A 14,868-nucleotide genomic window follows, 5' to 3' on the forward strand; every position below is an offset into this window, starting at 1 on the left:
ATTGTGATAGAGAAGTCTGCTAGTATATTTTCGCTTGGTGCCGGGAAGCTGGGACCAGGACTTGGGAGGAGAGAAGAGGAGTCACGGGCCTGGGGGAATAGCTGAGACCCGAACTAGGGAGGGGACATGGACAGTTGTAAGCTTGTTGGCCAAAGGTAAAGTTACAGGAGTTGATAAAGGCTTGTGGAAGAAAGAGAGAAGGAAAGGAAGAAACTGAAAGGCAGACCCTTGGAGACCGGACATGTTAATGGAAGGGAACAGAGGGCCTTGGTAAAGAGAGGGCAGAGAATTGATGAGAGAAGGTTTATCAAAGAGAACTGAGTTGGTGCAGTGCCTTGGGCACCAAGAGAAGCCAAGCAGCTAAGGTGTCTGATGCTGCTGCGAGGTGGGGGTGCAAGCGACCGTGATTGCATTACTGGGTAGTGGGTCTTTGGGGACCTCAGCTCAGAATGGTTTTGCAGAATGGTGGGAGCAGACGCCAGATCCCAGGGATGAGGGGAGGGAGTGGGCCAGTAGACCAGGCTACGTGAGCTACGTGCTGCATGTTGGACGGAAGGAGGGCAAAGAGGAGGGTCGCTAGGGAATGCAGAAAAGTCACTGAAGATAATTTCCTAAGAGGAGGAGACTCAAGAAGATTTTAGGCAGCGAGGAGAGAGCTAGTTAGAGAGTTTGAGTTTTAAAAAGATGGAACGATGGATGGAATGGGGGTCAGGAGGCAGTAACGAGAGAGCACAAGGCTTTTGCAAAGCAGAAGCCACCTCGGGCACACTGTCTCCACGAGTTCAGGAAGGAGAAGACATAATGTGGACAAGCAGGTTCATGATATTTTGCCTACTATTAATGAAACATTGAATTAATCAGTTAGCCTGTTACTACCGGGAGCTTTCCAGGTATCTGGGGCTCTATTATTAGTGTTGGAAAATATAGGAAGAGAAGCATCAGTCATGAACCCTACCTTCTCTAATTGGTTAAAAAAAAAATCCGGTATAGGAACAGCAGGGAATGATAAAAACCAGGTGATCTGACCTACAGGAAGCCTAGTACCTATGTGAAGTGAGTATGCATTTGAAAAGGCAGCCTTTTATAGAAATTCTGTGAGCAGCTTTTTGAAAAATGCCTAAAGTGCGTAAGGACAAGTATGACAAAATGCTTAAGAGGAACAGACCCTGGTAGTAATGATAATAATATTGGCTCATATTTATTCAAACTGATTTCATTCCTGGGTGCCAGGTAGTATTTAATTCTTTTTCATGAGTTAATTAAGTTGATCCTTGCAACAATCCTACAAAGGCGGCGGGTATTTTCATTTCAGTTTGATAGGTAAATAAACTGAGGCACAGATAGATGAAATCGTACCTCAGGCAAGCAGTAAGTGGCTAAGCCAGGTTCTGTACCTGGAAGCCTACTCCCCATCCTGCTCTCTTAATCACGGTGCCACGAGAACTTCTTAACTAGAGGCGATGACCAAAGGTGACAGCAGCAGCCTCCAAAGACTGAGTAGCTCTGAGCAGATTCTCTGTAACCTGAGTCAGAGTAACCGACGTCAGTGGTGAAATCTTACCCCAGCTAAAGCAAAATGACTGATACATTTGGTGGACAATCTCTGGACCCCATTTCCAGCTCATCAGTATGTCCATGTGATTTCTGAATCTCAGGCTCCAGAAGTGACTCTTACAGCCACTCTGATTTTCTTTTGTAGTTGCTGCACTGTTGGTGCAGGGAAAAGGCTGATGCCCTTGGAAGGGCAAGTAAAGGAAAATGATTTGGTCTCAGAGCAGACATTGGAATTGGGGAGGTGGAACTTGGGGTTAGGGAGCAAGATCACTGATCTGTGAGCAGCCTCCATAGAGAGAGAAAGTAAGTCTTGTACATAGACATATAGGCAGAGTGTTGTTTTTACATAAAAGAGGGTGTTCTTGCAATTAATAAAAAGCAAGTACATTTCAGAGTATTCCTGATTCTGATTCATCATACTTTTTGTCATCTTGAATTTTTTCTCGTGCTACAAAAATATTATCACACAGTGAGGTTTTTTAAAACATAAAAAGAGCTCTTTCTTACTGGAAAACGTTGGAAAATACTTGTCTAGAGCAGTGGTTTCTAAATTCTTGAGAATTAGCTCCCTTGTCACTAAAAAAATTTTGAGCACTCTACATAAATATGTATTTATTATAAATTATATATAATAGTATTAAATATTATGAAATATTATAAATGTTCATAAAAATAGAAAACAAAAAAGAGTTTTTTTAAAACAGAGGGGTTTTGATTTTTTCCCCACACCCTCATGGCATCTGCACACCTGTAGGAGTACACGCACTCCACTTTGGAGACCAGGGTGGATTCTGGGAAGGGTAAAGGAGTCATTTTGTCTTTAGGATTGCCTTTAAAGTTTACTAAGCTATTTTAAGTCAAGATCCTTGTTCAGTTTACTTAAGTGGTCACCAGCTCAGCTTTTTCATCAGAAGGACCACAGTGTGGGGCATGGTCAAGTGGAGGCAAAGCACTGTGGAATGAATTAGCTGCTGAGTTTAGAGGAAAGTATTCCTGTTGGGGATTTCACAACCAGCACGGGCCCCTAGAGATGGGGTGTGGGGGGAGTGGGCAGACTTGCAAAGCCTCAGAACAAGTTTTGGATTTGTTTTCCATTCAGGAGCCCAGAAGCAGTGCTGTGCTGACCCAGGGGTGATTTTCAATAGCTCATCCAGTTTCCTTCTTTTTTCCTTCCTGTAGACCCAGAGAAGCATCTAAGTGGGATTCCTGTGCTCCTCATTTATTTTTTTCTATTGAGTTATGATCAGTTTACAATGTGGACAAACTGTACTCCTTGTTGACACACCCCCAAGGGCCCACCCAGTGGTGGATAACAACCTATTTGATAAAAAGACTCTTTCCGTTTCCACTTTCCATCGCTGGTAGTTTTTTTTGTGGCTGCTGCCTTCTTCCTGACCTAACCCTGTTACCTAACAGATCAAATCCAACTTGCTCATCTTGGCATCCAGGACTCCATTTTCCTTACATGTCTTGCAGTTGAAACCCCCCTTCAGTCAGACTGGTCTTCTTACCGCCTTCCCTAATACTCTAACACCCACCTCTCAGCCCACCCCACCAGGGCACATGGGCACATGTGCGCCCACACACACGCTTATTCTGTCTTTATGACCTTAAGCTGTTTACTCCAAGTGGAAACTCATTTTCCATTCTTCTCCATCAGTCAAAACTCCACCTACTCTTCAGAAAGGAGATGAGTCCCGCCTCCTGTATAAAGACGTCACTAATTCAGTGTTTCTCCAAGTGGGGTCCTCAGACGGCCTACATCACTATCACCTAGGATGGGTGCTATAAATCTGAATCCTTGGTTCTCACCTTAGAGCTTGTGAGCCATTACTGCTGGAGGCGCGGGAATCTGCAGTTAACAGGGGACTTATGATGCACAGTGCAACGTCAGTACCACTGTTCTCTGGGAACTTAAGATGCAGCCCTCTCTCATGCCAGAGTCCGTTTTTCTCTTCAGTGGAGACCTGTAGAGCAGGCATCTCTGAGTATTCTACAAAGACCTCTTGGCTTCTGGGTCACTTTTAGGGCTCTTCCAGAGAAACTGTTCTCATTGTTGAACTCCTGAAGAAGGACCTGCACACCTGGAACACAGGAGGGCTGCAGGTATCCTTTCCAAGCATCTCTGCTGCCACTGACTGCAGCCAGCCTGTGAAACCAGGCTCCAAGGGTCAAAGGGAGAGCACGCTAAGGGCGGGAGTGTGAGGTGAGAGTCAGGGGCACGGTGGGCCTACTTGGCAGGGGTGAGTATGTTTCCCAGGCCCTGGGTGTGCAGAGAGGAGTAATGAAAGTGGACACGAGCCGTGAACACCAGACTGGAGCAGAACTCCTAGGGTACCTTGTTCTCTACCGGCCCTTCTCTTCTCCAGGGCTTCCCTTTCCCATCAGGGATCACTAGATATGAGAAATAGGTCTATAAACTGAATTCTCCCAAGTCTCCCTCTGTTAACTGGACAAATAGCAGTTCAAGGAAGTGCCCAGGAATGCCAGCTTTTAGTTAGAAAACGAGGGGAAACATGCCCCCGAGTTCTGTCTAGTGGGGGTTTGGCATTCTCTTCATCTTCTTAGAGAGGGGCCTCACTGCATTTAGCAATTGGATCCTGTGTGTGTGTGTGTGTGTGTGTGTGTGTGTGTGTGACCAGTCACTAGCTTCATCCTGGATTGAAAAAATCCCCAGATGGAAGTGATTGTTTCCACAAGCCCTGGTCTTTATAGAACGCCTTGTCCAAGAAGCTCAAAGCTTAGCACTCTGTAGCATAACCTAGTTTGTTCCTGGACGATCTCCATGTGTTTAATAAAGGGGCAGCTTCTTTAATTTTGTTGTTGTTCTTCATTTGGAGGATAGAGAAGTTGTGTGTTGGAAAGGTCACCTGGCGTTGGTGGTAGAGTTGGGCGTGGGGTACTCAGCTTCCACCCCTTCTGTATCAGTGATTTCCAGAGTCCACAGACTGAGGCCAGAATGGCTGCTTAAGAAGCACTTGTGGGATTAATTCAAAATGTAGAGTCTTGGACCCCATTCCTCTAGAGATTTTTAACTCAGTAGTTCCGGTGGGAGGGGTGACCCAAGAACCTATATTCTTTATGAGCACTCCAGATAATTCTGATGCACTGCCAAGTTGGGAAACCGATCTGAAGACCGTATGACAGCCACACTGCCCTCCGAGCCCACCCTAGGAAGGTCTTTGACAGAAACATGCCTTTTTAATGTTTTTCTTCTTACCCACCCACCCTCAAACTTCCCCAGGCCTCCCAGCTCAGGCCAAGAAACATGCTGATTCCGCCAAGAATACACTGCTGACCTGGAAGGAAAACACGACCTCAGACAAGGAGAAAAAGGAAATCGTGGAAGCTCTGGTCATGCTCTACTACACGCTGGGGGTGGCCTGGCTCCTACAGAACCAATATCCTTTCCTTCCCAGCTGGGTCTGGTGAGCAAGGCCGGGGGCTGCCCAAGCCAGATGGGTCGTCTCACACGGGGCTGGGAGAGGCACCCAAGGCCTGATAGTTCCGTCCCAACATCCAGGCCCTTCATGAGCCTCCAGTATCCTTCTAGAAAAGTATGAGTGTTCCTCCTGTGTCTATTCCTGTAAGCTCTGATTTGAGCCATGGGAGGGATCTCACTGGGGACACATCCATCCTCTGGCCAGTTGAAATTCATTTTTGGAGTCTGTCCTGCTCTTCATTGGACACTCAAGGTGATCAGTATTAGCAAGGAGGACATGGGTGATAGTGGGGGGAGTGTAGGAAGACAGAGAATGGGTGGAAATGGAAAGCCCTGTTTGTCCAACAAGGCACGTTCTATTCCCCTGGGGAGTTTGAAGAATTACTGCTATTTGGGTCCCACCCCAGAGAGTTTGATTTAGTAGATCTGGGGTGCATCTGTTCCTTGAGATTTTTAAAAGCCCCAGGTGATTGTAACACACAGCCAAAACCTCTGATTTAATATACTCTTGATCATTTTAGTTTTTCTGAAATGCTGTTGAAAACACTGCCCATGAAACTGGAGGCCAAGCAAAACAGACAAAAGAAATAGTTCTCCGTATTTCCCGAGGAGGAACTGTTGTATATGCCTCTCCTCAAAAAGCTGTGATTTTGATGGCCTTTTGGTACCATCTGGACTTGAAAACTGTTCAGGGTATTTCATGTCCATGAATAATCCTGAGCCCTCTTTGAGCCCATGTGTCCCCAGTCTCTCCTCTCTAAGCTTCCCCCTCTTGATGCTCAGCTTGCAAAATCTGATATGTTTCCTTCCTCTCTTTTGCCCTTAGCAGAGGGCTATTAAAAATGTGGGAAATAGAAGGATATTTGGGAATTAAGGGGATTTTCTTTGCTGCTATTTGCCTCTTGCCAAAAACCTGCTTTGCTTGGACTTTCTAAATGGCCCAGAAAGTCCCTTTCAGCAGAATTAGTTCCTCTCTTTTACCATTCATAGAAGCCAACTTGGGAAAAGATGAATAACTGTTGTCACGCAGTAGAGGCCTCCAAGGAAATCTAGTGTTAATTTATGGTTTCCGTTCACTCCGAATGCTCCCCACCCACCCCAGCCCTGGATTCAGACACCACCACAGGACACCCAGGGCCCTGTTCCTTTTCTAAAGCATCCTCCCTTCTACACGACATATACAGATGGAAAACAGAGAACCCAGGGAAGTGCCCATTTTCAAATACTGCTTCCTTTTCCTAAAGGGCCCTTCTGTTTGCTTACCAGCTGCTGTCCCTGCTTCATAGGGTGGGGTGTGTACCCAGCATTTTCCTTGACTGTTTCACTGGCAAGGAGGCTTATTTCAATCTGCAGAAGTCAGACAGAAACATGAAGGAGCTGAAAGAATCATACAAGGGAGGCGTTTGTGGATTACAGGTCTCAGAGAAAGACCTAATGATTGCCTTGGGCAGGTACGATCTGGGCCTAGAGAAGCTTGGACTTTTATGAATAAGGCCTGGAAGCACATGGTTGTTCTGTAGTCTCTGTAGAGGGGGAGAAAAACATTCAGAGCAAATGGACCAGAGACTCAAATGATAGAGAGGCCTCTATTTACCAAATGCATCCACCGTGGTCTAAGCTTCGTGTGCTCCGCCCCAGTTAGTCGTCACAGCCACTACTCAGGGCGTTGGTGCAATTATTATCTCAGCAGAGAGAGGGCAAGGACTGGGCTGAGGTTAAACAGACCGTCCAAGGAGACGAGCTTTAAGTGTTGGATCTGAACTTGATCTGAACTTACAGACCCTTAGCCCCTCCTGTGGTGCTCATACTTTTTCTAAAATTACCTTTTTTTCCCCGAATTGCCACCTACTTTTGTCATTACGTATGTATGACAACTTAAAAGATGAAGAGGGAACGCTTAATCAAGACAGTTAGTTTATTGGCGGTCCAGGAGTTACGCATAGCACAAGCATTTTTAAGTAAAGTTCTGTTCCGTATGGAAACAAAGTTCATGTAGTTGGTTCAAGCCAGGACAAGACTTGGCTATTTTACAGATGGGTTAGGGATCCTCTGAGAATCAGAACGTTTAGTTATAAGAGTGGGCCCATCAGATTATCAGAAGAAAAAAAGAGTAATAAAAGGTCTTACAGTTCCCTAGATTTTTCAGACATCTTCACATCCTTGAAAGCAAGCTGTTTCCGGAACTGTAAGCACTTGGCTTGGTAGTGTAAACAACTGAATGGGAAGTAAATGAAATATGTGAGCCATGCCTGTCTCCTCTAGACAACCATGAATCTAGAAGTCACATGAGAAATGATGGGGAGATGTCCCAAAGTCCAGAGTTAAGTCAGACTATTGACTTCAGTCCACGGGGAGGTAAATTAGAGTCTAGTGAGTGTCTACTGCTGTCACGTGGGGCAGTGACTAAGGTTTTCATGCTTATGTGAAAGGTGACCTTGTTCTACTTTCAGAATAAATTCTAGTGCACGTTTCATTCATCCATCCCACACTGTTGAGCACCTGCTTTGTGCGTGCACTGTTCTAAGTGTTGGAATGGTCACCCAAGTATAACTACATCCTAGACGCTGTTCTATGAGCTTTCCATAATTTATTTCACTCAGTTTTCTACCACAAGTAGGTATTTTTATTTTTAACTTACAGATAAGGAAATTAAGGCACAGGAAAATTAAATAACTCAAGGAGACACAACTAATAAGAGAGCCAGCACTGGGTCATCGGAATGCATAACTTCTATGCCACACTGAGTTATGTCTGATACCAACCAGATACCTAGTAAGGGCAAATCTTTTTTCCCATTTTAAAGGTGGAGAAAATGAGGCAAGATTCTTCAGGCCAGACAACTTGGCTAATATTTGTCTATAAGCTCTAGATGAAAGGCATCATTCTGTAACTTCTGCTCTTATATTCAAGGGAAATAGTGGTCTAACTGAACCCCCCAATTTTTTTGTAAAGGATTATCAGATAACATGCTTTATATATTATTTTGATTGAAAATCCTAATCTTCAGAGGAGGAATAAATCTTACAGCTTAAAATAAATTGTAACTACTGCATAATGCCTTATATAAAGTAATTTTATACACATACTTATATTTTTAATTCAACTTTGAAATACAAAGGTGGGGACTAGGTGTGAGGGGGGAGAAATATTGATTGTGTATCTACTAAACGTTAGGCGATTTTACGTATAATTTTTAATCTAATCTTCACAACAACCTTGTAGTTTAGGTATTCTTAATCTTGTTTTATTTGGAAGGAAATACAGATTCCTGGAGTTTGCCTGTAAAGCTAATAACTGAGAGCCAGCTTTGCACTAGCCGTGTTCTTCTCGTTGTGTCTTGCTATCTCTAGAAAGATAAACCTTAATGAATCCTATTTTATTATCATTAAAAATTTATATTCCCCATTTTGTTTTGAAAATTTGAAAATACAAACATATATGAAGAAGAAAATAAAAGTCAGTTGTAATATTACCACCCAAACGTAACTGCTGTGAACAGTTTAGTTATCCTTCTGTCTCTTTCTACATACACACACACGTATATATACACACATAATATATACATGCCAGGATCATATTTTAAATACAGTTTTATAACTTTTTTTAAAACTGAGCACATTTTGTGTGGGAAAGGATAGCTCACTGGTAGAGTGCGTGCTCAGCATGCGTGAGGTCCTGGGTTCAAGACCAGTACGTCCATTAAAAACATAATTCAATAAATAAACCTAATTACCTCCCCGCCACCACACACAGAAAACACAAATCTAGATAAAACTTAGCACATTTTAAGTTTCTCCCCATATGAGTTAGTCTAAAAAGAAAACATGATGTTTAACGTCTGAAGTATTTCATCGTGTGATGTGCCGTAATTTATTTAACCACCCCTTTGGGGGAGATACTCACATTGTCTTGTCTATCCTCTCTCATTTTTAACTGAGAAGGGAAAAACTAAACTTAATCAAACAAAATAAAGGAAAACCTTTGCTTTGGCCTAAAAGAGAAGGAGACAGAGGTAATAAAATTTTATTTTGATTTTAGAAAAATGTTTTATGGGTAAATTATCCCATCTTATGAATTACTAGAAGCCTTTTTTTTCCATTTGCTTTCTTATAAAATTTAGACTATAGCATGATATACTAATGGGCTTGATGAATGGTTGTCAGTGGAATCTGGTGGGTAAAATGCAAGTTAATAGGATTTCGTTTTCAGCAAGGCTGGATTTTGAGCCAGCCACTCAGATGATTGACCTGTGAAGTCCAAATTGTTTAGTTCTTAGAATCAGTTCCTTTTGTGTCTGCAAAGCAAGTGACTTCTCTGTGACTTTCGGTCCTCATCCCTTTTTTTCCAGAGCCTCCTTGGTCAACCGCAGGCTAAACCTAGCCCTGGCGTACTTTGAAAAGGCCGTTGGCAATGTTATTGCTGCCAAGGGTGATAGGACGTCAGATTTGGTCATTCTATACGAGGAAATTGCTCAGATTGAGCAGCTGAGGAGGAACCATGAGCAGGCCATCCAGTACCTGCAGCAGGTAAGTGGGCTGGAGCCCCGGCCAGGTGGCCTTGTTTGGCCCCAGGACCAGTTCCCTCAGAACAGAAGGTAGGATCAGTTTTCCTCCAGATCCACACAAGAGACCTTCCTCAACCTCAAAAGACCCAGAGAATGCTTCTTAGGGGCGCATGTCTGCTATGCTGCATGACCTAAGGCAGCACCCCCCACCCACACCCCCGGCCTCCCTCACCCCGACTGTGCTTGGAAGAGGTGGCTAGCTGAGTGAGTCCACTCTGAGCGAGAAAAGCCATAGGGGCAACTGAACTTAAGTTTTAGCAAACGCAAAGGGCTTTTTAAATGAAAATTTATGATATTTTGGTGTAATGCTGTCACTTGTCCTTTAAACTAGTCTAGCTGGTTGTATTTCCAAGTCTAAGGTTAAACTAACAAGAGGGTGTTTCGCTTGGAGGTAACTAATTTGACACATGCCTGAGGAGAACAAAACATACAAAGGAATGTTAAGTCTCTCATAATGAAAACAGTGTAGGCACTTTTATGTATCAAGTACTTGAAACTTCTCTCAAACTGCTAGTTAAATTCACCTTTTCCCTCCTCAAATGAGAACCATGCCTGGCCTTCAGGAATCTTCCAAAGTCAAAACCACGACAATATTGGATTTCCTATGTCACAGCATAGGTGCCGTGCCATCCAGCAGTGTATGTAAAAACAGCCTGATACTGAAGAAAAAGCACTGCAGTAAATCAGAAGTCCAAGGCTATTAACTTCACACTATGCAGGAATGTTAAAGAATGCTGCTCTGAAGACAGGGAGTCTGCTGCTTACAGAGAGAGCCAGCCTGGTTTTTGTGTCCAGGACTTACTCTCTTCTTTCTCTTTCCAAAGTGTTCCTCCTTTATTTCAGATAATAATAATAATAGTAGTAGTAGTAATAATAATAAAATCTACACTTTTCTAGGGCTTACTACACTCCAGGTGATATTCTAAACACTTTACGTGTATTCATTTAGTCTTTTCAACAGCTGTTTGTGACAAATACTATTTTCATCACCCCTGTTTTATATTCAAAGAAATTAGTGATTTGCCTCATGTCACAGTAAATGGCTGAGCGAGGATGGGAACCCAGGCAATGTGACTCTGGAATACATACTTTACTAGACTTTTTTTGATACTGAAATTTTGAGAGGCTGAGTTAAGGTTACGATTTTATTTTTGCTATGAAACCTAATAAAAAATAGTAATAGATAACATTTATTGAGCACTTACCTTGTAATGGGTACTATGCTCAGTGCTTTGCATGCACCATCTAATTTAATCTTTCCAACACCCTGATTGGTGGAAACTATTCCGTCTACATATGAAGGTAAAAATACTTGAAGACTCACAGCTAGGAAGTAGCTGAGCGGGGACGCAGACTCATCTCTCATGGAACTCCATGATTACATGTATATCAGCTCTCAATCAGCTAGCAATTCTACGAGAGCTGGTATACAGTCCACAGTGAAACACTGTCATTTGGGTACTTACTTCGTCATGATTTTCTCCATTCCAGGCTCATTCTATCTGTGTTTCTTTGTTCACTGAAGTCAGCCCCCAAGCTGCAGAGGCAAGCGCGTTACTGGCCAAGGCGTATGCCATGTCTGGAGAGGCCCAGCACAGGGGTAGGTAAAAGAGATGGCCTTGCAGAAATCATCGCTTCCCGGTCAGAGGAGGGAAGCACGTTGGTGAATGGTCTACCTGTCAGTATGGAGAGATTATAACTAGCTATTCATGCCTGTGAGGGAGAGAGAAGACTGGACACCATTTTGTACAAAATCATTTACATGTGAATTTAGGCACAATAATATCTCCCCAGAGTAGTTGGAAATCAAAACCAATAAGATCATCTGATTTCTGTTTCCTTTATTCACTTAGAGTCTCAGAAAAACTCACCTGCATAAAGAGAAGAGATGGTACCCACTGTGAATGTGACCTGTGTTGTATCAGTTGATGAGGAAATCCAGAGATAAAGGAGGAAACATGGGCTCCTCCCCTCATCCTCCTCTACCCTCAACCTCCTTGACTATTCCTCTGGCTTATGAGAGAGAATGTTTGTAGCAGCTAGAATTGTCTTGACCTGTATTCATAAGTGAGGTACTGGGGGTTCTAGAGGAAAGCCAGGTAATGAACTCATCCTTCAGCAGCGGTCCTTTCTCAGGCAGGGTCATCCTTTCCAGAGCGGCTGCTTTGGGGGAGACACAGAGGAGCTGGTGACCGATGCTCAGCTGGCTTGATCCGTTTAATGGACACTAATGGATTTAGTGGCTTATCAGGAGGAATTTATGAAGAATGTAATTTAAAGCTTTTTAAAATGTTGATTTTCTCTGCTTATAAAAGCAATCCGTTTTGGTGGACATTATTTTCCAGTCATACATGAGAGAGAGAAGGAGAGGGGAGATATTACAGGGCAAGTTTTTATCCTACTCTTTTCCACTCTTGTATTTCCCCAAGTGATTAAACATTTTTTCAGTTTTCAGAAGTTATTTGGATATTTTGAATATTGTTTTCTTTAGCATGAATGTTCATTGCAGACTCATTTTCTGTGTTCTCTAGCTAATTATCTTGCTCCTTTAAAAAATTTCCTTGTGTATGCTCACAGTACTTGTATTCAATCTATATATTTGAGTTTTTAAAAATAGTCTTCGTAGTTGTTAAGAAATTTAGTCTGTGGCTATGTAAAATTTGTTTTTAGTGAGAAAAAGTTTATGATTATAGAGTTGGGAGATTCCAAGGCCACCTTCTTTTCTTGAATACTCATTTTTAACATTAAAGAAAATCTGAATCTTCACCTCATATCACCCACTAAATTCCAGGTGGATTAATATTTTTATATCAAAGCTAAAAAATATAAATTAGCCAGAAGAAAATATAGTACTGGAATAAAATATGCTAAAATTAAAAATTAGAGGAAAGAAGAACTCTTGAGCTCACAAGGATATACCAGAAAAGAAGAGATTGATAGGTTTAATTATAAAAAGATCTAAAACTTGTGCCTGTTATGAAATACCATAAATAAAATAAAAAACTCAACCAAGATGAACAGATAATTTGAATAGGCCCTAATTATTTTTTTTAAAAATATAGTTAGCATTCCGAGAAAGAAATCTCCAAGCCCAGATGATTTCACTGGGTAATTCTACTTAACATTTAAAGAAGGAATAACACCCATCCTACATAATATTTTCCAGAAAATTGAAGAGATGAGAATACTTCCCAACTCATCTTAGGAGGCCAGCATTACCCTGATACTAAAATTGGGCAAAAGCATGAGAAGAAAAAAACCAAACCAAAACAAAAAAGCCTCTATAGACCAATACCTTTCATGAGCATAGATGTAAAAAAATTCTCAGCAAAATATATAGCAGTGTATAAGAAAGAATAATATACCCTGATCAAGTGAGATTTTTCCCTTGAGAATGTCAGGCTGGTTCAATATTAAAACCTGAATCAATGTACTCTACTGTATAAACAATCCACAGACAAAAAGCAAATAATCTTATCAATTGATGCAGAAAAAGCATGTGACAAAATTCAACATCCTTTTATGATGGAAGGGGAACTTCCTCAATCTGATAAAAAAGCATGTACAAAAAACCTACAGCTAACATCATGTTTAATGGTTTAAGACTGAATGGTTTCCTCTTAAGATCAAGAACAAGGGAAGGATGTTCACTCACTACTCTTATTCAGCACAGTGCTGGAAGTCTTAGCCAGTGCAATAGGCAAGAAAAAGACACACAGCTTAGAAGAAATAAAATGGTTTCTATTTGCAGACAACATGACTGTCCAAGGAATCTATAACTCTGTGAGAACTAGTCAGTGAGTTTAAGCTTAGCAAAGTCAAAGGGTACAAGATCAACACACAAAAACCAGTCACATTTCTGTATTAGCAATGTACAAGAGGAAACCAAAATTTTTAAAAAAATCACTTGTAATAGCCCTCTCCTCCCAAATGAAACACTTAGTTATAAATCTAACAAAATATACAGAGGATCTGTGTACTGAAAACTACAAAATCCTGAAGGATGTCAGAGATGACCTAAATAAATGAAGACATACTGTGTTCATGGATTGGAAGACTCAGTGTCACTTCCCAAATTGATTTATGGATTTCACTCAATTACAGTCAAATTTCCAGCAGGAATTTTTGTAAATATAGACAAGCTGGCTCTAAACTTTACGTGGAAAAGCAAACAAACTAAGAAGCTAAAACTTTTTTTAAAAATAGTACAGTTGGTGGAATCATACTACTTGATTTTAAGATTTACTGTAAAGCAATAGTTACCAAGAGAGAGGTATTGTTGGAGGGCTAGACAGGATCAGAATCATTGGAACACAACAGAGAGTCCAGAAATAGACTTAATTAATTATTGGCCAATTTTTGACAAAAGTACGCAAGCAATTCAACATTTAAATGATAGTCTTTTCAACAAATAGTATTGGAACAGTTGGTATCCATGTGCCAAAAAAAAAAAAAAACCCAAACACTCTCATACCATACATAAACATTAACTCAAAATGAATCACTGTTCTAAATGTAAGAGCTAAAATTTACACTTACTTTACAATAATTAAGAAATAATACAAAACAGCAAAGAGACCAATTTTCTCCTGTCAAACTGTCAACATTTTTGAAAAGATAACACTTAGGATTGATGAGAGCAATTTGATTACAAATGCCCTGAAAAGCAATTTGGCAGGATGTCACACATCTTAAAACTACATATTTTACAACTATAATGAGATCAAGTCTTCACCCATCCTATATGAAAATTTAAAAAATTTGAAAATACCTAGCATTTGCCAGATTGTGAATAAACAGCTCTGCTCATTCATAGCTGGTGGGAGTGATAGTGTAAATTGATAGGAAATTTGGGACCAATTTGATATCTAGTAAAATTGGAAAGGAAACATGTATAAGGATGTTCACTGTGGCAATGTTTGTAATTGTGAAAAATTAGAAACAAACATCTATAAATGAGAGGAAAATTTGGTGTATTAACTAGATAGAATTCTGTAGTGTTTAAAAGGGCTAGATTTTATAAATGAAAAGGTTAATTTTTAAAAAGAGCATTAAGAAAAAAATAACTTGCATTTTTAGGACACAGAAAATACTATTATTTATAGTTATGTATATGTAAACATGAAAAATGAACTGCAAGTAAGTGAAAGTGCATCAAAATGTACATCAATGTGTAAACAGAGGCAGAGACATCTGAACATGGCTTTGTGAATAGGTCTGTGAACCCTCTCAACACACAGCACACACACACACACACACTCAAACTGAATTAAAAAAAAAATTTCAGGGCACTGGAAATAGATAGGCT

The 14,868-nt window shown here is 41.1% G+C and overlaps 1 protein-coding gene across 2 annotated transcripts in view; it reads left to right on the top strand.

The window, feature by feature from the left end:
• TTC23L (tetratricopeptide repeat domain 23 like) overlaps window positions 1-14,868 on the top strand; it is a 57,141-nt gene that overhangs the window by 11,431 nt on the left and 30,842 nt on the right. For both annotated transcript variants that reach the window (XM_064479952.1, XM_031443807.2), the window contains exons 5-8: window positions 4,799-4,955; window positions 6,322-6,447; window positions 9,345-9,522; window positions 11,052-11,160. In XM_064479952.1, the coding sequence (XP_064336022.1) occupies window positions 4,799-4,955; window positions 6,322-6,447; window positions 9,345-9,522; window positions 11,052-11,160 (570 nt within the window). The remainder of the gene's footprint in view (window positions 1-4,798; window positions 4,956-6,321; window positions 6,448-9,344; window positions 9,523-11,051; window positions 11,161-14,868) is intronic.

The sequence above is a fragment of the Camelus dromedarius genome, chromosome 3 (assembly GCF_036321535.1).
Source record: "Camelus dromedarius isolate mCamDro1 chromosome 3, mCamDro1.pat, whole genome shotgun sequence".
NCBI lineage: Eukaryota > Metazoa > Chordata > Mammalia > Artiodactyla > Camelidae > Camelus > Camelus dromedarius.